This window comes from Chiloscyllium punctatum, chromosome 34 (assembly GCF_047496795.1).
Source record: "Chiloscyllium punctatum isolate Juve2018m chromosome 34, sChiPun1.3, whole genome shotgun sequence".
In the NCBI taxonomy this organism is placed as follows: Eukaryota; Metazoa; Chordata; class Chondrichthyes; order Orectolobiformes; family Hemiscylliidae; genus Chiloscyllium; species Chiloscyllium punctatum.
This window is the reverse complement of record NC_092772.1, coordinates 60,751,115-60,772,540: the sequence shown is the minus strand read 5'-3', so window position 1 is coordinate 60,772,540 and position 21,426 is coordinate 60,751,115. Positions and strand designations below refer to the sequence as shown.

The 21,426-nt window shown below is 46.5% G+C and overlaps 1 protein-coding gene across 1 annotated transcript; it reads right to left on the bottom strand.

Annotated features, from left to right (window-relative positions):
- Positions 1 to 570: 570 nt before the first annotated feature.
- On the bottom strand, positions 571 to 18,658 carry LOC140458973 (uncharacterized). Its single transcript, XM_072553711.1, has 6 exons — positions 18,467 to 18,658; positions 17,519 to 17,588; positions 11,874 to 12,676; positions 5,647 to 5,679; positions 3,217 to 3,292; positions 571 to 1,620 (listed from the first exon to the last, which is right to left on the bottom strand). The coding sequence occupies exons 2-6, from the start codon at positions 17,574 to 17,576 to the stop codon at positions 1,007 to 1,009; spliced, it is 1,584 nt and encodes a 527-aa protein (XP_072409812.1). The 5' UTR covers positions 17,577 to 17,588; positions 18,467 to 18,658; the 3' UTR covers positions 571 to 1,006.
- Positions 18,659 to 21,426: the final 2,768 nt, after the last annotated feature.

Genomic DNA, 21,426 nt, shown 5'->3' with positions numbered 1-21,426 from the left:
GGCTTACTCAGAATCGACCCCTCATCCCTCCCTGTGTGTATAACTGCACCAACCCACCTATAGATATTGTTCACATACCTAAAGCCTCATTCTACAATTCCTCATACGTTTCAAGAAAGCCTCCAGACCTGCTCCAGCCTTCGGACATAGTCCAGTACCCACTGACTTCCCAATTCCTGGTAGCTGCCCAAGAGATAACCTCGGAGTAAAAACAATGACCGCAGATGCTGGAAACCAGATTCTGGATTAGTGGTGCTGGAAGAGCACAGCAGTTCAGGCAGCATCCAAGTAGCTTCGAAATCGACGTTTCGGGATCGACGATTTCGAAACTCCTCGGATGCTGCCTGAACTGCTGTGCTCTTCCATCACCACTAATCGAGAATCCAAGAGATAACCTCCCCAATCAATCTGCTCAGCGATGTTGTAACAGGCGTCTAGTGGAGGTGAGGTTTGAAACCAGGTCTCCTGGTCTGAGAGTAGCAACACTGCCACTGACAAATGTTCACAGGTACGTGCATGCGATTAAGAGACAGAGAGAGAAAACGTTCAGAATAAAATCACAGAAATCTCTTTTGTATTGCAAGTTTATCAATTTAATGGCAAGAATAACTGTTTATTTTGTGTATTTGCTCAATGTTTGATTCGTACATAGTCATGAAAGCACAGAGGGATATATATAGAGATTAATTATTTCCAATTACATGAAGGTACATTCTTAATTCAGGACAGATTTTGACTCAGGGGGCTCTTTCAGTAGTCACGCGTCCCTGATTATTTGCAACTGTTGCGCACATCCATGAGCTACAGATTAGTTTTTGCATGTTATTGCGGTGCATTGGTTTCCATATGTATCCATGTTTCACTGTGCTGGCGTGGGTTGTGTTAAGGAGGATGTGTTGGGGTGTATTTGTGTTTCTGCACTTGTGCCTGATTCCAGGAGTTCCCGGAGGAGAGGCAGCATGGTGGGTGCCTCAATCAAGTCCCAATGTGTGTGTGTGTGTTTTGTTCAGAAGCTACAATCGTGATTATCCTCCACATTCACACCCCCCCTACTCTCGTATAGCGCTGTGTCCCAGTTGATGATGTTGCCCCCAGCGCTGTGACACCCGTGACTGAGCGCCTTGATGTCGTTTGCCGACAGGACATGGTCCCACAAGTGGACGTCTGTCAGCTCTCCCACCAAACTCTGCTTGCTCTCAAACTTGCCCTCCACCCTGTCCTGTTCCTGACCCAGGATGAACGTGCCCCCGCCTCGGACTACCCCACCTTTTTTCCCGACTTTCCGAAAACTCCGGACTCCATTGATCCAGAAAGTGATGGACCCGTTTGAGGAGTCCCAGCTCACGCAGATGTGCCTCAGCAGAGCGTCGTTCACCGGGAGGGCGAAATGGAATGCGTCGCTGCCAAAGTACAGGGACAGCTTTGCGCCCTCTTGCCAGAGCAGCACTTCATTATCCGTAACATTTGTGGCATAGGACAACAGGCTGTAGCCTCGCTTCTCCTCTGAGGCAACCCTCAGGCAGAGGGTGAACGCCGAGAGCTGGGAGAATTCATTCGGCAGCAACTTCACATAAATACTGTCGGTTTGAGTCGAGAAAACTAGCGACTTGCCCAATAAACCTGTAAGCAAAGGAAAATTTAGCGTTGAGCCTTTGGAAGGAACATCTGTGAGATGCAAAGGGAAGGGAGAGGCGGAAATGGGGGAAAGGACGGATCTTCCAACTTCCTACTCCTCCCCGTTTTACACTGGTTCACGCACTCACATACCTTCAAACAAGCACTCAGGTCGCACACCCTGAGCTACAAGGAGAGGCTGAATAGGCTGGGGCCGTTTTCCCTGGAGCGTTGGAGGCTGAGGGGTGACCTTAAACGGGCGGCACAGTGGTACAGTGGATAGCTCACAGCGCCAGAGACCCGGGTTCAATTCCCGCCTCAGGCGACTCTCTGTGTGGAGTTTGCACACTCTCCCCGCGTCTGCGTGGGTTTCCTCTGAGTGCTCCGGTTTCCTCCCACAGTCCAGATTACTTACAGTGTGGAAACAGGCCCTTCGGCCCAACATGTCCACGCCGAAGCGCAACCCACCCAGACCCATTCCCCTACGTCTACCCCTTACCTAACACTACGGGCAATTTAGCATGGCCAATTCACCTAACCTGCACATCTTTGGACTGTGGGAGGAAACCGGAGCACCCGGAGAAAATCCACACAGACACGGGGAGAATGTGCAAACTCCATACAGAGAGACGCCTGAGGCGGGAATTGAACCCGGGTCCCTGGTGCTGTGAGGCAGCAGTGCTAACCATGTGCAGGTTAGGGTGGATTGGCCATGCTAAATTGCCCCATTGTGTTCAGGGATGTGTAGGCTCAGTGCATTAGTCAGGGGTAATGTAGAGTAATAGGTGTAGGGGAACGGGTCTGGGTGGGATGCTCTTTGGAGGTCGGTGTGGACATGTCGGGTCCAATGGCCTGTTTTCACACTGTAGGAATTCTAATTGAAAGTGTCATTTCCATAAACTGACAACGTCAGTGACACTCATTCACATGGATGAACAGAGAGACCTACACACCCACACACGCATCGGCACACAGAAATTAATACACTCGCTGAAGACAGAATAGACATCCTATTCTTGCTTTCTTTCGAGCAGAGGAGACTGAAGGCCGAACTGATTGAAGTGTACAATGATCTAAGTGATATAGCCAGTGAGAAATCTTTCACCTTAGCAGAGGGATTACTAACCAACTGGAACAGCTTTAAGATAAAGAACGGAAGTTTCAAGGGGACATTTGAGTTAATTGCATTCAGAGGGTTGCGTGTATCTGGAACGTAAGGCCTTAAGGAGTATAGAGGTTGGGAGAATCAAGACGTTTGAGAAGTATTTAATAAGCACTAGAAATTCATTACCATAAAAAAGGCTGTGGGTCAAGTGCTGGTAAATATAAATAGAGCAGGTAAATGTTTGAAGACTGGCGTGGTCACGTTGGACTGAAAGGCCTCTGTCCCTGCTGTGTAAAAAAAAACTGACTGAATTTCTACGCCTCCATGATTCTTTCATGTCCAGACACACAAACACACACTGACGTCCGAACTGGGTTTCCTTTTGGGATCTGCTACCTCCCTGCTCTGCATGGCTGCTCAATCTCGGCACGAGAAAATATATTGTGGAATGAGGATTGCAACCCACAGCAGCCTGTTTGTTATCAAAGCAAGCATACCTCCATAGACCAGTCCAGGTAGAATAATGCAGCTGACAAGCCCAAGGAGAAGGAAATTCTTCATCTTGTGATTAGTCTGTAAATGGTAATGATCAGAGAGTTACGTCCCTAGGTTTGGTGCTGCTTAGTACAATTGGAACTGCAGTCCAACACCGACGTGTAAAACTTAACACCCAAGAGACAAAGTGATATCCCCCCAATAATTCTTTCCGAGGTTTGGCAGTGCACAGGTTTGCTCCACTGGCAAACACTCCTACATCGGAGTAGACAGGATATTGTTTAAAATCCTATTCAATGGGACTTCCATGCAGAAATTGAAGTTGTCTCTAATCTGCTATATTTCAGCATTGCTGCACTGACACCGGGTCAGTGCTGAGGGAGTGCCGCACTGTCGGAAGGTCAGTGCTGAGGGAGTGCCGCACTGTCGGAGGGTCAGTGCTGAGGGAGTGCCGCACTGTCGGAGGGTCAGTGCTGAGGGAGTGCCGCACTGTCGGAGGGTCAGCGCTGAGGGAGTGCCACACTGTCGGAGGGTCAGTGCTGAGGGAGTGCCGCACTGTCGGAGGGTCAGTGCTGAGGGAACGCCGCACTGTCAGTGGGTCAGAATTTAGATTAGACTACCTTACAGTGGGGAAACAGGCCCTTCGGCCCAACAAGTCCACACCGACCCGCCGAAGCGTAACCCACCCATACCCCTACATTTACCCCTTACCTAACATTATGGGCAATTTAGCATGGCCAATTCACCTAACCTGCACATCTTTTGGACTGTTGGAGGAAACCAGAGCACCCGGAGGAAACCCACGCAGACACAGGGAGAACGTGCAAACTCCACACAGTCAGTCGCCTGAGGCGGGAATTGAACCCGGGTCTCTGGCGCTGTGAGGCAGCAGTGCTAACCACTGTGCCACCATGCCGCCCAAACTGTTCCACCGTGCCGCCACTGAGGGAGTGCCGCACTCTCGGAGGGTCAGTGCTGAGGGAGGGCCGCACTGTCGGAGGGTCAGTGCTGAGGGAGTGCCGCATTGTCGGAGGGTCAGTGCTGAGGGAGTGGGCACTGTCGGAGGGTCAGTGCTGAGGGAGTGCCGCACTGTCGGAGGGTCAGTGCTGAGGGAGTGCCGCACTGTCGGAGTGTCAGTGCTGAGGGAGCGCCGCACTGTCGGAGGGTCAGTGCTGAGGGGGTGCCGCACTGTCGGAGGGTCAGTGCTGAGGGAATGCTACACTGTCAGAGGGTCAGTGCTGAGGGAGTGTCGCACTGTCGGAGGGTCAGTGCTGACGGATTGCCGCACTGTCGGAGGGTCAGTGCTGAGGGAGTGCCGCACTGTCAGAGGGTCAGTGCTGAAGGAGTGCCGCACTGTCGGAGGGTCAGTGCTGAGGGAATGCCACACTGTCAGAGGGTCAGTGCTGAGGGAGTGCCGCACTGTCGGAGGGTCAGTGCTGAGGGAGTGCTGCACTGTCGGAGGGTCAGTGCTGAGGGAGTGCTGCACTATCTAAGGGTTAGTAGTGAGAGAGGTGCTGGAAAAACGCAGCAGGTCAGGCAGCCTCCGAGGAGCAGGAAAATCGATGTTTCGGACAAAAGCCCTACTTCAGGAGCAGCCCTTTCCTGCTCCTCGGATTCTGCCTGACCTGCTGCGTTTTTCCAGCACCACGTTAATCTAGACTCTGGTTTCCAGCATCTGCAGTCCTTGTTTTTACCACCGTGAGAGAGTATGGTACTGTCAGAGAGACAGTACTGAGGTACCACTGCGATATGCTACAATCTGCACTGAGGGAGTGCTGCAATGTCGGACAGTCAGCACCGAGAGAGTGCCACACATCAGAAGGTCAGTGCTGAGAGAACGCTACACTTTCTGTCTGCGGGTTCCGAGTGTGTGCCAACCTGCTGGCGGGCCAATGCCGAAGTAGTGCTTCACTCTCAGAAGGCCAGCACTGAGTGAGGGCCGCAGGGCCCAGCAGCCAGTACTGAGGGTGCCCTGAGCTGTGTGAATGTCAGTACTCTAACAGTTACCCAGATGGATTGAAAGAATACGATACATCTGTGTCTCGAACGCTCTCTGTCTCTTTCTCCTCTTTGCCCATCATTTGCTCTCTCTCTCTCTTTCTGTTTCAATTTGTCTCTGTGTCTCTTCCTTTAGGCATGCCTCCTTCTGTTTCTCTCTCTCTCTGTCTCCTTCCTTTTCTCAGTGTCTGTTTCTCCCCGTCTTTCTTCCTCCACTTCTTGCCATCTCTCTCAATTTCTCTCTCTCTCGCTATCTCTCCATCTCTCTCTGCTTTTACCTTTCTGTCTCTGTCTCTGTGATGTGCACCCTTTCTGATTTTGTCCCCTCTGCCCCCACTCATTGACCATTTATTTGCATGCCTATTCCCACTGTCCTTGCTCTTTCTCTCTTTGTCTCTCTCTTCAGTTTCCGTACATCTGTGACTGATACTTACTGGTTTGGATTGCACTGTGGGATCGGTGTTCTCTCACCCGGCAGGTAGGAGTCTGTGCAGCTTTGTGCAATACGACTGAGCAATTTAAGGAGTTTGCACAAGCAGGAAGGAGATTATTGAGCAATAAAATTACTGCCATTGAACTCCTTATTTAAACAATTCAGGAGCTGACTGAACATTAGATGCCAATGCTCCTCATAAATTTATTTTGATTTGTAAGCATTTAAGTCTTATGTGCAGCTTCAATGCACACATTCAGATACATATATATCAACCACATGAGTGTGAAATACAGAAAAGCAGAAACTCAGATTACAGACAATCATTCAGAAATGGATGGACACACACGTGCGTGTACATACAAACATACACACACACACACACACAAAACACAGGGTACAGACATACACACACACACAAAACACAGGGTACAGACATACACACACACACACACACACACACACAAAACACAGGGTACAGACATACACACATGAATACATCCTTACACTTTCTACCTGTCTATCTTAGACTTAATACACATGGCTGCATTACATTCAATTTAAATTTAAGGTTCATTCCGTGCCCCATCCCCAGCCTCAGGCCAGCTTAAAGAACTGATCCCCATAACCTTCCTTATCTCTATGACTTCCCCAAGCCTGGACAATATTTATTACAGTAATGAGCTCATCCCACCTTTACAACCTTCCCAAGCACACACAACTTCTGCAGCTCCTGAAACCGTCTCCATTTTTGTAAGCATCTCAACTGCAGAATCAATTTGTTTCTGTTGCTTTGCCAAATAAGGCCCAACAATCTCATCTATCTCTGTAACTTTCGCTTACCCCTCCAAACCTCCCCATCTCGACAACCTTTGACAGCTCTAAACCCATCTCTATCCCTGTACTTCCTCCAGCCCCACACACCTCGCTAATTCTGAAAACACCGCCAGTCTCTCCATTTCTCTCTCTGTCACCTTCTCCCGTTCCTACAACCCGCCATCACTCTGCAACTTCAGTCAGCTTCTACAATCCTCACTGACTTTCTAAAGTCCTCTAAATCCTGAAAGGCAGATATCTATGCAACCTCTTCCAGGCTCACCCTTGACTTGATGCAGAGGGACAGTATCAAATCTGTCTAATTGAACAATGACTATCCTGATCAGGTCTTAGTTCACTGCATATCTCACAAAAAGGTGGAATTCCATCAGTATTGGTTCAATAGTGTGTTCTGTGGTGGCTAGTTTACTTGATTTCACAGTGTCTCAGTACAAATATTGAAAGGTACATCTTCAGTCTTGGAGTCATGAGTCTCTCTCTTGTGCTGAAGATTCAATGGTGTGACCTACTGTCCCATAGTGACACCTATTATAATTAATTCACTTGGCAGTTCAGCAGAGCTTGTACATTTTCTGATCAACTTGTTGAGAGGCGTTATTAGACACCTCTGGAACAGATGGGACTTGATCCTAGGTATCTTCGCTCAGAGGTAGGGGCACTACCACTGCAACAAAATAACCTTTTGTTGGAACTTAAAATGGAATGCAACTAAGAGGGCTCTAGTACAACTAAGTTTGTACTAGATCTGTTCTTGATATCGGCATAATCCATTGATTAAGGATGCATGTTACTATATTGAAGAGTCCACCGTCAATGTTTCATAAAATAGTGCCAGTAACAGGTCTTGAGTTCCAGTGGAGACTGGAAATGCCAGGCTTATTCTTCTTGCAGCATGGTGACAGAAAGAAGTTGCCGTGGGCAAATATATGATCAACCACATCATCGAGTCACACAGTCACAGAGTTGTACAACACGGAAACAGACTGTTCAGTCCAACTTACCCTACATCGACTGAGTTTCCCAAACTAACCGAGCCCCACTTGTCTGCATTTGGCCCATATCCCTCTAAACCTCTCCAAACGCTTTTTAAACAGTGTAACCGTACGTGCATCCATAATTTCCTCTGGCAGCTCATTACAAACATGGACCACCCTCTGTGTGTAAAAGTCCCTTTTGTATCTTTTCCCCTCTCACCATAAACATATGCCCTCTGGTTTTAGACTTCCTTACCCTGTGAAAAGTCCTTTGTTATTCGTCTTATCTACATCCCTTATGATTTTATATGCCTTAACCTCCTCCCCTCCAGTGAAAAATGTCCTAGACTCTCCTGATAACTCAAACTCTCCAGTCCTGACAATATCCTGGTATATCGTTTCTGAAGCCTCGCCAATTTAATAATATCCTTCCTGTAGCTGTCTATAAATGATGGGTGAGGATGCAGACTAATTATCAAAATAGATAGCTGCGAGTATAGATTTTCCTTTCAGGCGGTGGTCTGCCAGAATCTCGAAATGACAGCTTGAAATAGTTTAAACAAATTAGTTGGGAACTTAAGTGGAAATTGAATGAAGATATTGAGGGAAATATATCCAGGGTAAGGAGAAATAGCAGGGGAATGGGATTAACTAAATAGTATGAAGACCTGAAACAGAGATGGTAGTCGGGAAAGGGTCTTTACGTGCTGCTTCCATTGCGATTTTCCAATTCAAGGCTATACCTGACTGTAAGTTTTTCTTCAAAATGTACTTGAGCAGGTGGAAGCTAAAGTTGCAGTAAGTGCCAGAGGCTGGCTCGCTCATTGCAGAGAGATAAGTGGCTGTGGTTTAACCAGAGGGTCTCAGGAAAGTGGGAGAGTTGAGCAGGATTTCAGCTTGGTCAATGAATTGAAACCCAGCTGTTAGTTTCACTCTGCATTGCAAACTGGCCATCCAACCAACGGAGCTAACTGTTGAGCAGCCGCCAAACCACTTGATGCAAGTTTCACAATCGTTTTTACATATTAAGTTGGGGTATTATTTTGTGCATTCCTTTACATAAGATCATAAATACAGGAGCAAACGGAGGCAATTCAAGCCCTTGAGCCTGCTCTGCTATTTCATGCAATTAGGGCCTATCTCACCTCGGCCTCAGCTCCATTTTCCTCTCTGTTCTCCATAAGTCTTCAACCCATCATTAATTATAGTTTGACAATCTCCACATTAAAATTACTTAATGTCTCACTGCACTGTAGGTTCGAACATTTGCAGGTTCACAATCAATTGAGAAAATAACTTCTTTTCATCTCTCTTTGAAACCACCTAGTCCTTATCCTAAAACTGTGACGTCTCACTCTAAGTAGCCCTGCTGTTTGAAACGTACGGTTTGCGTCTGCTTTCTCAATCTCTAAGCTTTTTTTTTATACTTTAGAATGTTAAGTTGCAATTTATTCTACATTTCAGTTCGCTTCTTTGTGATTACACTCTCTTTCTGTTCACTCCTGCCAAACGCATTTTATCAAATGAATTTTAAACTGGATTGCACTTCTTTGAGTTCACAATGAACTCATGAGTAACATGGGAAGAACATTTTAAAAGTTGCGTGTCTTTTTTTAAAAGAAAACATTGTTATTATTTCTCAGGACAGTGGCATCACATGTCTGGGTGTACGTTATCTCCAGTATCCTCATTGCTTTCAATGGCAAACTTGTCACATCAGGTTGGAACCTGTTAGACATTGCCCTTGAGAGGGTGATATGCATTGCTCAATTGGGCCTTTGCAACATACATAATTCCATTTCGATTTTCTCGAACTGACAGAACTGCTGAGTGCAATGTCAGCAAATGAACTGGTGAGCGGTGATCTTTGCTGAAAAAGTGTCCTCTGGTGCCTTGCACCCGAGAATAATTCATCTAGTTTGAGGTTATTATTAATGTGTTGGGTATAGACCTTGTGATTATTTATTTAATGCTGATTTTGGACTTCATCAGATATACAAAAAAAAAAGCAAACGTTGGTTCAACAGAACGCGTTTGACATTTATGGTAAATCATTTTCTCTAAATTCATAGTGTGCATACGGCCATGCACTCAAGACTTTTGCCAATTATCTAGCAGGTCATTATTTTGTCCCAGTTTTACTGAAATCAAGTTGCACTATCTGCCATGGTGACATTTGAACTCAGATACCCAGAAGATTATTACAGTCTTGTGGATTAATAATCTCTTGATAATGCCACTAGGTTAATGCTTCCCACGCAAGTGCCTATCATTTTGGCCCAGGATATTGCAGAATATGTGCCAGGAGGACCTGATGGCTCTTGATGTTAACACGTTTGCGTTCACTAAAGACCCTCAGAGAGAGTCATAGAGTCATAGAGATGTACAGCATGGAAAAAAACCTTCACCCGTCCATGCCGACCAGATATCCCAACCCAATCTAGTCCCACCTGCCAACACTCGGCCCATATCCCTCCAAACCCTGACATCTTATCTGGTTTGGTTTACACGTGACTTGACTCATAGCAATGAGGTTGAATTGGAAGTGACCCAGCAAGACACCTTAGCTCAAGGGAAGCCAGGGATGGACGAAATGCCGTCCATGCCTGCAGCCCAGGTAAAGAATAAATGAAAATGAATAAATGGAGGAAAACCCAATGTTAGAAAAAGGCCCACCAGTCTCCCGTCCACTCATGGCCTGATGATGAGTTCAATAGATTGGGTGGCCTGACTCTCGTGTTTAGGATATTATTAGATCAGTGAGGGTTTAGACTAGGTTGGCAGGATTGGAGAGTTAGAGTTATAAGGAAGTCATGGTCGATGGTGGTCATTGCAGCCGCCATTGTTCCATTCCGAACTGAGTGAAATATTTCCTCAAGGAAACCATATTTACCGTGGGCATGCCCTCAAACCTGTCACTGTTTCCGCGGAGTCTGTACGTCATTGCTAAAGAACTAAAAACTCATGAACATGCGGGTGTTTTTTTGAAGATAAGGATGCGTTTTTCTTTTCCCTGTCTATTTGGCTCGGCATGCAGCCATCTGCGCATGCGTTTATCTGTGCGCACGTCTTTCTGCGCAGTTCTATTGGGGTTCCTCATTTCCCGCTTCTGCTGTAGGATGGGATGCATTCATTTGTGCAGGCAATGTTTCTCTCATCAAATCACTGAATTCTGCAGGTAGATGGAAAACCTGGAAAACTGGAGCTGGAGTGGTCTATTTGGTCCTTCCAGCCAACTCCAGCATTCAATATGATCATGGCAGACTATCCTATTCAGTACCTCTTCCTACTTTCTCCCCATACCTTCTGATCATTTGAGCCCCAAGAACAATATATAATTTCTTATTGAAAATTTCAAAGTGTTGCCCTCAAGTGCTTTCTGTAGCAGCTAATGTCACTGCAGGGCTACCTTGTATCTTTAAGCTGTGACCCCTTGTTCTGGAATCACTGACCATCGGGAGCATCCTCCCTGCTGTTACCCTGTCCAGTTTGTCAAAATGTTGTTGGCTTCTGTGTTCCCCCCACGCTTTCATTCTTCAAAACTCCAGTGGATGTAGTCCTAATTATCCTATAGCCTACTACCCAGTATGCCATGTCACTCCCCTTCCCTCAACTCTGTCGTTGCATTATCCTGTGTTGCATCTCTGCCCCATGTTACTCAAATGTGCCACTCCAATATCATTTGCACCATCTTTCCTCCTCATTCGCCCATACAGACATAAGTGTTACAACGTACTCGTGTCTGATATCCCACGTTATACCTTTCATAAAATTCATCATGTCTCAAGTTCTGCAGTCCCTGTCCCTCATGACTTAATTCATAGAGTTGAGTTGTCCCACGACTCCCTGAAGCCATACTGAGTTCCCCTATTCATAAATACTCCTCCAATTACTACAACGTCTCAATTCCTCCCTCATCCCTCATTCCTAGCTAGCCTGCGAACCTCCCACGTAACAGTCCTATCTTTGTGAACCTCTCTGGCCCCTACAATCCTCCCTATCTCTGTAACCTAATTTCTCCCATGCAACACTCATTCTCTCTGCAACCCTCTTCAGCCAGGATCGTCTTCGCCATATCAACTGTGCTGCGTGTGCCTGTGTGGGTGAATCTGAGAGCAAGAGACAGAGAATGTGATAGATCCGGAAGGCATTCAAACACAGGTAGATTTAGATGAAAAGGGTAGCAATATTTGACAGACATTTTTGTAATATAAACACGGAGATAATTCGAATTTCTGATGCTATTTTATTATTTTGATCAGAGAACATTTTAAAATTTGTGCATTTGGGTGATATTATGCAAATCTTCCCAAATCTTATCAAATAGATTTCAAGACCAGGTATTAAACATCCGACAAAGGATCATTCACAATCCAGTGCCCGGCCCACTTGAAAGCAGCTACTCTTTCAAGTCCTAATTTTGTTTGTGAAGTGCACATAGGTTCTCATGTGATTTGTATATGGTGTGTGTATGGGTGTGTTTGTGTGTATGCATATACAGAGGTGTGGCTGAGTCTGACATTATGTGTGCACATGAAAATGTGTGAGAGTTAGATTCTGTGTGAGTGCACTTTCCTGTCATTGTCAACTCATCACAGTCAGTTTGGTGCTTGCAGTCATTATTGTCCTGGATGTTGACTATTCCCCTGCTCTCGTATTCCACTGTGGCCCAATTGATGATGTTACCCCCTGCGCGGTGGCATCCTCGATTTAACACCTTGATGTCTGTTGGGGACAGGACATGGTCCCACAGGTTAACATCTGTCAACTCTCCTACAAAACTCTGCCCTCTCTCAAAGCCACCCCCTTCCTGGTCCTGGTCCTGCCCCAGGATGACCGTGCCCCCTCCACCCACCACGCCACCCTGATGGCCAACTTTGCGAAGGCTCCGGACTCCATTGATCCAGAAGGTGGTGAGTCCAGTCAGGGAGTCCCAGGTCACGCAGATGTGCCTCAGTTGGGCGTCCAGCTCTGGGAGGTCAAAATCGAGCAAGTCAGCGTCAAGGCGGAGAGAGAGCTTTGTGTTCTCGTTGTGCCAGAGCAGCAACTCGTTGTCCTTAGTCGCTGTGGCATAGGAGAACAAGCTGTAACCTCGCTTCGCCTCTGAGGCGGCCCTCAGGCAGAGAGTGAACGCAGAGAGCTGGGGAAATTCGGCGGGTAGCAGCTTCACGTAAGAATTGTCGGTTTGAGTCTGGAAGACCAGCGACTTGCCCGAGAAACCTTTAAAATAAAACGATGAGTTCACATCAGTGCCAATTCGGAGTGGCAGTGTTATAGAAACAGGAGTGGAAATTTCTCACAATAGCGCAAATCATTCAAGATGCTGTTCATAGATGACTAAGGTATACTGACTCCACTAAAATTGCCTGAGCACTACAACCCATCCATCAGGGAAATCTGACACTCAACACTCCCATAAATAGTCTCCAACTCGAAGCAGCAACCAGAGAAATCGGACAGTTCGGATTTCCTTATCTGCGTCATTACCTATGGGGAACTGTTAGGCATATTATCATATCATAAGATCATAATATTTAGGAGCAGAATTAGACCATTCGGCCCACCATGCAATCATAGCTCAACTCCATTCTCCTGCTTCCAGTCCATAGACGTTGAACTCCTTACCAATCAAGAACTGATGCATCTCTCACTTTCTTAAATAAACACGGTGGGCTCCCCAAATGTACTGCCTTCTGGCTGAGAAAATTCCTCCCTACCACAGTTCTTACCTGTTGTCCTTTTACACTGGTCCCAGTCTCTCGAACAAGTGCACACATATTTTACCGAGACCTTTCAGTGTTCTGTATATTTCTGTCAGATCTCACCTCTAATCTCCATTGAATACAGACTCAGGATCCTCAACTTCTCCGCATTTCACAAGCCCTTTGTCTTGGGGACCATTTCTGTCAACCTCCTCTTCACCCTGTTCAAGGCCAGCCCTTTCTTCCTTAGACAGGATCCCAAAATTGTGAACAATATTTCTAATGCAGTCTGAGCAGAGCCTTTTGCAGCCTCAGCACTACATTTGTGCTCTTTCATTCCAGTCTTGTTGAAATGAATGCCATGCAGAACATAATCTATGCTTCTATTCTTCCTATCAAAGTGCATAAACTCACACTTTCTATCTGCCACTCTTATTTAGAATCATAGAGTCATAGAGATGTACAATACGGAAACAGACCCTTCAGTCCAACCCGTCCATGCCGACCAGATATCGCAACCCAATCTAATCCCACCTGCCAGCACCCAGCCCATATCCCTCCAAACCCTTCCTATTCATGTACCCATCCAGATGCCTTTTAAATGTTGCAATTGTACCAGCCTCCACCACATCCTCTGGCAGCTAGTTCCATACATGTACCACCCATTGCATGAAAACATTGCCCCTCGGGTCTCTTTTATATCTTTCCCCACTCACCTTAAAATTATGCCCTCTAGTTCTGAACTCCCCCACCCCAGGGAAGAGTCTTTGTCTATTTATCCTATCCATGCTTCTCATGATTTTACAAACCTCTACCAGTTCACCCCTCAACCTCCAATGCTCCAGAGAAAACAGCCCTAGCCGATTCAATCTCTCCCAATAGCTCAAATTCTCCAACCCTGGCAACATCCTTGCAAATCTTTTCTGAACCCTTTCAAGTTTCACAAAATCTTTCCAATAGGAAGGAGACCTGAATTGCACACAATGTTCCAAAAGTGGCCTAATCAATGTGTTGTACAGCTGCAACATGACCTCCCAACTCCTGTACTCAATACTCTGACCAATAAAGGAAAGCATACCAAATGCCTTCTTCACTATCCTATCTACCTGCAACTCCACTTTCAAGGAGCCATGAGCCTGCACTCCAAGGTCTCCTTGTTTAGCAACACTCCCCAGGACATTACCATTAAGTGTAAAGGTGCTGCTAAGATTTGCTTTCACAAAATGCAGCACCTCACATTTCTCCAAACTCCATCTGCCACTTCTCAGCCCATAGGCCCATCTGATCAAGATCCCGTTGTAGTCTGTGGTAACCTTCTTCGCTGTCCACGACACCTCCAATTCTGGTGTCATCTGCAACCTTACTAACTATACCTCAAGTTCGAGTGCAGCATCTCCACTTCCTCAACACAACTGGTCCCTCCACCTATCTTTGTGCAACCTGTAGATAGCAACAATGCCCTCAGTTTCTTTGTTCAGCTTGCTAATGTACAACGTGAGCTGTTGTGGTCCCAACACAGACTCCTGCGGAACTCCACTAGTCCTTGGATGCCATCCTGAAAAATATCCGTTAATCCCTACTCCCTGCCTTCTGCCAATCAGCCACTATTCTGTATAGGGCTTGTGCCCGAAAGGTTGATTTTCCTGCTCCTCAGATGCTGTGCTTTTCCAGCAACACTATAATCTTAACTACTCTGTTTATGACAGTACCTTGCCCCTGACAGCGTGGACTCTTATTTAGCAACCTCTATGTGCTGCATCTTGTCAAAGGCTTTCTGGGAATCCAAATAGTTTATGTTCACTGAATTTCCTTCGTCTAACTTGCTTGTTACTCCTGAAAGAATTCTACCAGATTTGTCAGGCACGATGTCCCCTTGATGAAGCTGTTTTAACAAGTTTTCTGTAATCTCATCCTTAATCATTGACTGTAAAATATTGCCAATGACAAGGTCAGGCTAACCGGCCTATATCTTCCTGTTTTCTGCCTTTGTCTCTTTTAAAACAGGGGTGTTACATTCGCCATTTCCAGCTCCCCTGCGCCCCTCCCTGTCACCAGTGATTCCTGAAAGATCACAACCATATTTTCCATAACTTTTTCAGCTCTCTCCATCAGAACTGTGGGCTTTAGTTCAGTGGGTCTGGGAGATTCTATCCACCTTCAGACCTTACAGCTTCCTCCAACGTGTCTTTTGTATGGAGGGGAAGCCAGTATTATCCACGACACTCACCTCTGCCCCCTAACTTCCGGTCATTCCAGTGTGCTGCTCATGACTTCCACGATGTCTAACTCCTGAGTAACTCCACCCGGAAGTTGGCATGGCCCAGATCTTCGGGTTTCCCTTTTAACAGTGGTCACAATCCTGTTCCCCGTGATCTTTTGTCAATATCTCTGCTGGTACATTCAGTGGCACGTTTTGGAGTGTTACGACTTAATTGAGTGAATCGCTCTGAAGGAAATCTTGGTGCTCACCATCTGCTTGCTCCCGTCAAGTCCTGCAAATTCTGCACCCACCCTGATGCACCGGACCTCCCTTCTGATAGAACATAGAACATAGAACATAGAACAATACAGCACAGAACAGGCCCTTCGGCCCACGATGTTGTGCCGAACTTCTATCCTAGATTAAGCACCCATCCATGTACCTATCCAAATGCCGCTTAAAGGTCGCCAATGATTCTGACTCTACCACTCCCACGGGCAGCGCATTCCATGCCCCCACCACTCTCTGGGTAAAGAACCCACCCCTGACATCTCCCCTATACCTTCCACCCTTCACCTTAAATTTATGTCCCCTTGTAACACTCTGTTGTACCCGGGGAAAAAGTTTCTGACTGTCTACTCTATCTATTCCCCTGATCATCTTATAAACCTCTATCAAGTCACCCCTCATCCTTCGCCATTCCAACGAGAAAAGGCCGAGAACTCTCAACCTATCCTCATACAACCTACTCTCCATTCCAGGCAACATCCTGGTAAATCTTCTCTGCACCCTCTCCAAAGTTTCCACATCTTTCCTAAAGTGAGGCGACCAGAACTGCACACAGTACTCCAACTGTGGCCTAACCAAAGTCCTGTACAGCTGCAACATCACTTCACGACTCTTGAATTCAATCCCTCTGCTAATGAACGATAATACTCCATAGGCCTTCTTACAAACTCTATCCACCTGAGTTAATGTTAGATCTAACCCATTTACCTCCTTGCCTACCTACAACTATATTCCCACCCTCCATACATTTTATCTGCAGTTACACTTACATAGTCGTCCACACATAAGTAACCTTAACAGGCAGCAAACTCATAGAGATAACAACATAGAATACAGAAAAAGGCTGCATAGGCTGGGACATTTGTCACTGGAGTGCAGGAGCTTGAGAGGCTACCTTATTGTAGTTTATAAAATTGTGAAAGGAATTAATGTAGAGTTAATGTTAGATTTCTTGTCCCGAAGTGGGAGATGATTGGGGCCACCTTTTATTTTGAGAAGGTGGAGATTTTAAACAGATATGAGGTGCAAATTTTCTATACAAAGAGGAGTTCGCATGTGGAGTGAACTTCCTGAGGAAGTGAGAGATGTGGCTACATGTGCAATGTTTAAAAGATATTTGGATAAGTAAATAATGGGGAATGATTGGGCCAGCAGAAGGCATGTGAGACTAAATCAGTTTGGGATTATGTTTGGAATGGACTGGTTGAACTGAAGGTAAAAACAATGACTGCAGATGCTGGAAACCAGATTCTGGATTCGAGGTGCTGGAAGAGCACAGCAGTTCAGGCAGCATCCGAGGTGCAGCGAAATCGACGTTTCGGGCAAAAACCCTTCATCAGGAATAAAGGCAGTGAGCCTGAAGCGTGGAGGGATAAGCTAGAGGAGGGTGGGGGTGGGGAGAGAGTAGCATAGAGTACAATGGGTGAGTGGTCTGTTTCCATTCTGTATGACACGATGGCCTTGGCCATTCGTCCCTTCAATATGATGATGGCTAACATCCAATTGAAAACCTTATTTCGCCACATTAAATTTCATCATGTGCCATGGATGGGATTTGAACGAAATCGCCAGAGACTTAAAATTGGGCGTTGGATTACCAGTCGCCATCTGCCGCCATCTCCTAAACTTGCTTCTTTATAACTGAAGCTCACAGAGGTCTTTGCTGTGCCACGTGCGCGGTTTTAACATATCGACACACAAACATACAGTTACAGGCACACACACATACACACACAAAGAGATGGAATTAACTGTGTTCCGTTTCATGTTAGAATTTTGGAGCTATGTCTTCTGCACAGCTTCTCACTCCTATTGGGAAATAAAGCTTGGGGATGACGAACTGTAGCCTGTGATATATCAGAACTGACATACCTCCACTGACAGATCCGAGCACGGAAAGGCAAGAGGCAAGGAGAATGAAGGTCTTCATCGTGTTTCAAGTCTGCGAATGTTAATGAACAGAAAGTGAGTTACCTTGGTCTGCAGCTGCTGTGGAAACTCAGAATCGCAGCCAAGAATTCACGCGTTGAACTGAACACACAAAAGACACAACGTTGCGCTGAGAAACGACCCCAATATGTTAGCATACCAACTCTGCCTCAGTTGCCAACTCAGAGTCCAAACATTGCGGGTGCAAGACTCGCTCCACAGCCTGAGAGCAAGCTTCAGAACAACGATTTCAGCACTGCACGGAGGGATTCGTGGGTATTGAGGGAAAACTGAAATGTCAGTTGTATGTTGCAATGCCAAATGGGATTGCAATGAAGGAGCGCTGCACAGTCAGAAGCACAGTCCTAAGTTAGTCGTGCAATATCAGTACTCAAGGACACGTAGTGAAGCTGTGTCGCGCTTTTGGGAGGTCTGTAATGAGGAAGTGATGCATTTGTTGGAGAATCTATAGCGAAGAAGCACTAAACTATCGAATGGTCAAAATGAATGGAACACTGAACCGTCAGAAGGTATATAATGAGGGAGTATGACAATATCAGAGATAGTATTAAGTGAGGGTTTGCTGTCCAAGGGTCACTACTAGGGAGCTCCACATTGTCAGAGACATTGTACCTAGACCTAGATTTATGTCTTGTCATTTGCTGCCTAAAAGCGATAGACATGTACTTCCACATCGCCTTTCGTATTTCACGACACTTTGAAAGGGGAATAAGTGGTGAGTAATACATTTGACTGACGAACGGGCACCCATATTTCATGAGTAACTTTCATGATGGAAAATAAACTGCACTGAAGCAGGGATTTGCAATTGGGAGTGAACTCTGTGCTGCCTACATTTGGCTACTCTGACGAATGCATAGAAACGCTCACCGCTTTTTGACTTCCACCTTGAAATTTGATCTCCGCTTGTCTTCCTCTCTTTATTCTCCGTGTTAGCTTTTATCTCTGATTTTCTCTTTTTGCCACTCAATCTTTTTCGCTGTCAATCTGCAGGTCTCAGTCAACTCCTCGTTCTGTTGTCCACCTCCCGCTACCGTTCCCTGTTTGGGATTACTCTTTCTCAAGGCTATGTACGACAGATCAAAACAGAAGGACAAGGGGCAACAAATTGTTCGATTTTGAAATACAAACAGTAACAGAAGCCAGACTCCATTTCAGAGCTGCAATGCCATGTGAGTTTTGCAATTTGGACATATCAATTGCTACAAGTCCTGCAGAAAATGTGTTGTTCTTGTCACTGCTAAATTAGAGTTTCAGAGAGTCATCAGGAGCCTTTAGGGTAAAGACTAAATTCTTTGGACGAGACAATTTGCTGCAGTCAGATGGGAGCAGGTTAACCAGAAGTATCCACAGATGTACTACACAAAACATCTGTAACCGTGACCTTTTTTTGGGGAGTGAAAAAAAAACGAATAAAACGCCCAGAAAACTTAAATAAAAATTCTATGTGCAACTATGTTCAAGTATTAAATTGAAAATGACCATCACTCGACAGACTATATCCTGTCATCAATTGTCAAAATGAACAGAACTGTGAAAGGCAATCTGTCCCATCAGTGAGACCTTGGCTTTTGTTTTCAGTATTTGTCTTTTCCCTATCTTTATGTTTTCTCCATCATTTCCTGTCAAACTATCTGTCTTATTCTTAAGTGAGTCTGTCTGTGTTTGGGAATGAAGTTTACCATTGAGGGTAGACAACAGTTCTTTATTCTTCATTCCAGTTTGCAAATTAAGAAATGCGTTTGCAATAAATAGATAGTGTGTCCTGTTAATAACAAAATCTGGTGCAAATTTGAGTAATCCTGAGCCACAGAAAGCTGATGGTTTAATTGACGGCACAGTGTCTCAGTGATTAGCCCTGCTGCCTCACAGCGCCAGGGGCCCAGGTTCGATTCCAGCCTTGGGTGACTGTCTGTGTGGAGTTTGCACATCCTCCCCGTGTCTGTGTGGGTTTCCTCCGGGTGCTCCGGTTTCCTTCCACAACCCAAAGATGTGCAGGTTAGGTGAATGGGCCAGGCTAAATTGCAAGGCAAAAGTGAGGATGGCAGATGCTGGAAACCAGAGTTTAGATCAGAGTGGTGCTGGAAAAGCACAGCAGGTCCGGCAGCATCCGAGGAGCAGGAGAATTGACGTTCGGGCTGGAGCCCTTCATCAGGAATGAGGCTGGAAGCCTTGGGGGTGGACAGATAAAATATACAACTCCGGAGGTTTCCAGCCTCATTCCTGATGAAGGGCTCCTGCCCGAAACACTGATTCTCCTGCTCCTCAGATGCTGCCTCACCTGCTGTGCTTTTCCAGCACCACTCTAATCTTGACTAAATTGCCCAAAGTGTTCAGTGGTTTAATGCATTACTCAGGAGCAATGGGAAGTCATTGGGTAGGGGAACAGGTCTGGGATATTCTTCGGAGGTCGGTGTGGACTTGTTGGGCCAAATGGCCTGTTTCCACACTGTGGGGAAATAATTCTCAACATTTGTCATGAACTGTGGAAAATTTTGAGTTTCAGTATTGGTTTACTCTTCCCCATTACATAAGAATGGAAGGTGGTTGTGGTAGTGGGCAACCAGCCAGCTTGAGTTCAGGACTTATCCATAGGGATTCCTCTGGCCCACCATCCTCAGCTCCTTCATCAACTCCTTTGCTTCCATCACAATGTCAGAATCGGTCAAGAGTATAAGAGTCTATGGGATCGAAAGCAAGGGGCACAGTTGGACATAAAGTTGGCTGGAGCAAAGCCGACGATGACGATGGATAGGATTGTTTTATTGAAGGTTTTATAATGTGATCTTTCTTGTTTGGCAAAATGATGGAAGCAGATTAACAGGCACAGTGCATCAGGCTCCTGCATGCACAAGGGTCATCTGCTCTGTCCGCTGTCACTTTTGCTTTCTCCAATCTTTTTCCCAACCCCAGTCTTTCACGACTCTTTTTACCCAAGTCATACCTACTTACCTCAGGTGAGATGTGGGTCAGTGGCAACAGATGCCTCCGACGTCAATACCAGTCGTTCCAAACAGCGGCCAGGGTGGGAGTAGTCAGCATGGGGCATCGAGACAGATAGCAGGTAGACTGAGACAGTGAGACAGGAACAGGCAGACTAAGACAGTGAGACAGAGAGCAGGCAGACTGAGGCAGGAAGACTGAGACAGTGAGAGGGGGAGCAGGCAGACTGAGGGAGTGAGAGAGGGAACAGGCAGAATGAGGCAGTAAGGGAGACAACAGGCAGACTGAGGCAGTGAGAGAGGGAACCAGCAGACAGAGGCGGAGAGAGAGCAGGCAGACTGAGGCAGTAAGGGAGAGAAAAAGCAGACTGAGACAGTGAAACAGGGAGCAGACAGACTGAGACAGGGAGAGAGGGAGCAGGCAGACTGATGCAGGGAGAGAGAGAACAGGCAAACTGAGGCAGGGAGAGAGGGAAGAGGCAGACTGAGGCAGGGAGAGAGGGAACAGGCAGACTGAGGCAGGGAGAGAGAGAACAGGCAAACTGAGGCAGGGAGAGAGGGAAGAGGCAGACTGAGGCAGGGAGAGAGGGAACAGGCAGACTGAGGCAGGCAGAGAGAGAGGACAGGCCGAATGAGGAAATGAGAGAGGGAGCAGGCCGACTGAGGCAGTGAGAGAGTGAACAGGCAGACTGGGGCAGTGAGAGGGGAAACAGGCAGACCAAGGCAGTGAGACAGAGAACAGGCAGACTGAGACAGTGAGAGATGGAATAGGCAGACTGAGGCAGGCAGAGAGAGAGGACAGGCCGACTGAGGCAGTGAGAGAGTGAACAGGCCGACTGAGGCAGGCAGAGAGGGAACAGGCAGACTGAGGCAGGCAGAGAGGGAGCA

What these genes read in the sequence shown, in the direction of transcription:
- LOC140458973 (XM_072553711.1), bottom strand. Translation starts at nt 17,576, where the DNA reads ATGAAGACCTTCATTCTCCTTGCCTCTTGCCTTTCCGTGCTCGGATCT. An exon ending in GCTCGGATCTGTCAGTGGAG is followed by an intron (nt 12,677 to 17,518) that starts GTATGTCAGTTC and finishes TTTATTTTAAAG; the next exon opens with GTTTCTCGGGCAAGTCGCTG. An exon ending in GTGCACTTCACAAACAAAAT is followed by an intron (nt 5,680 to 11,873) that starts TAGGACTTGAAA and finishes CCTGCCGGGTGA; the next exon opens with GAGAACACCGATCCCACAGT.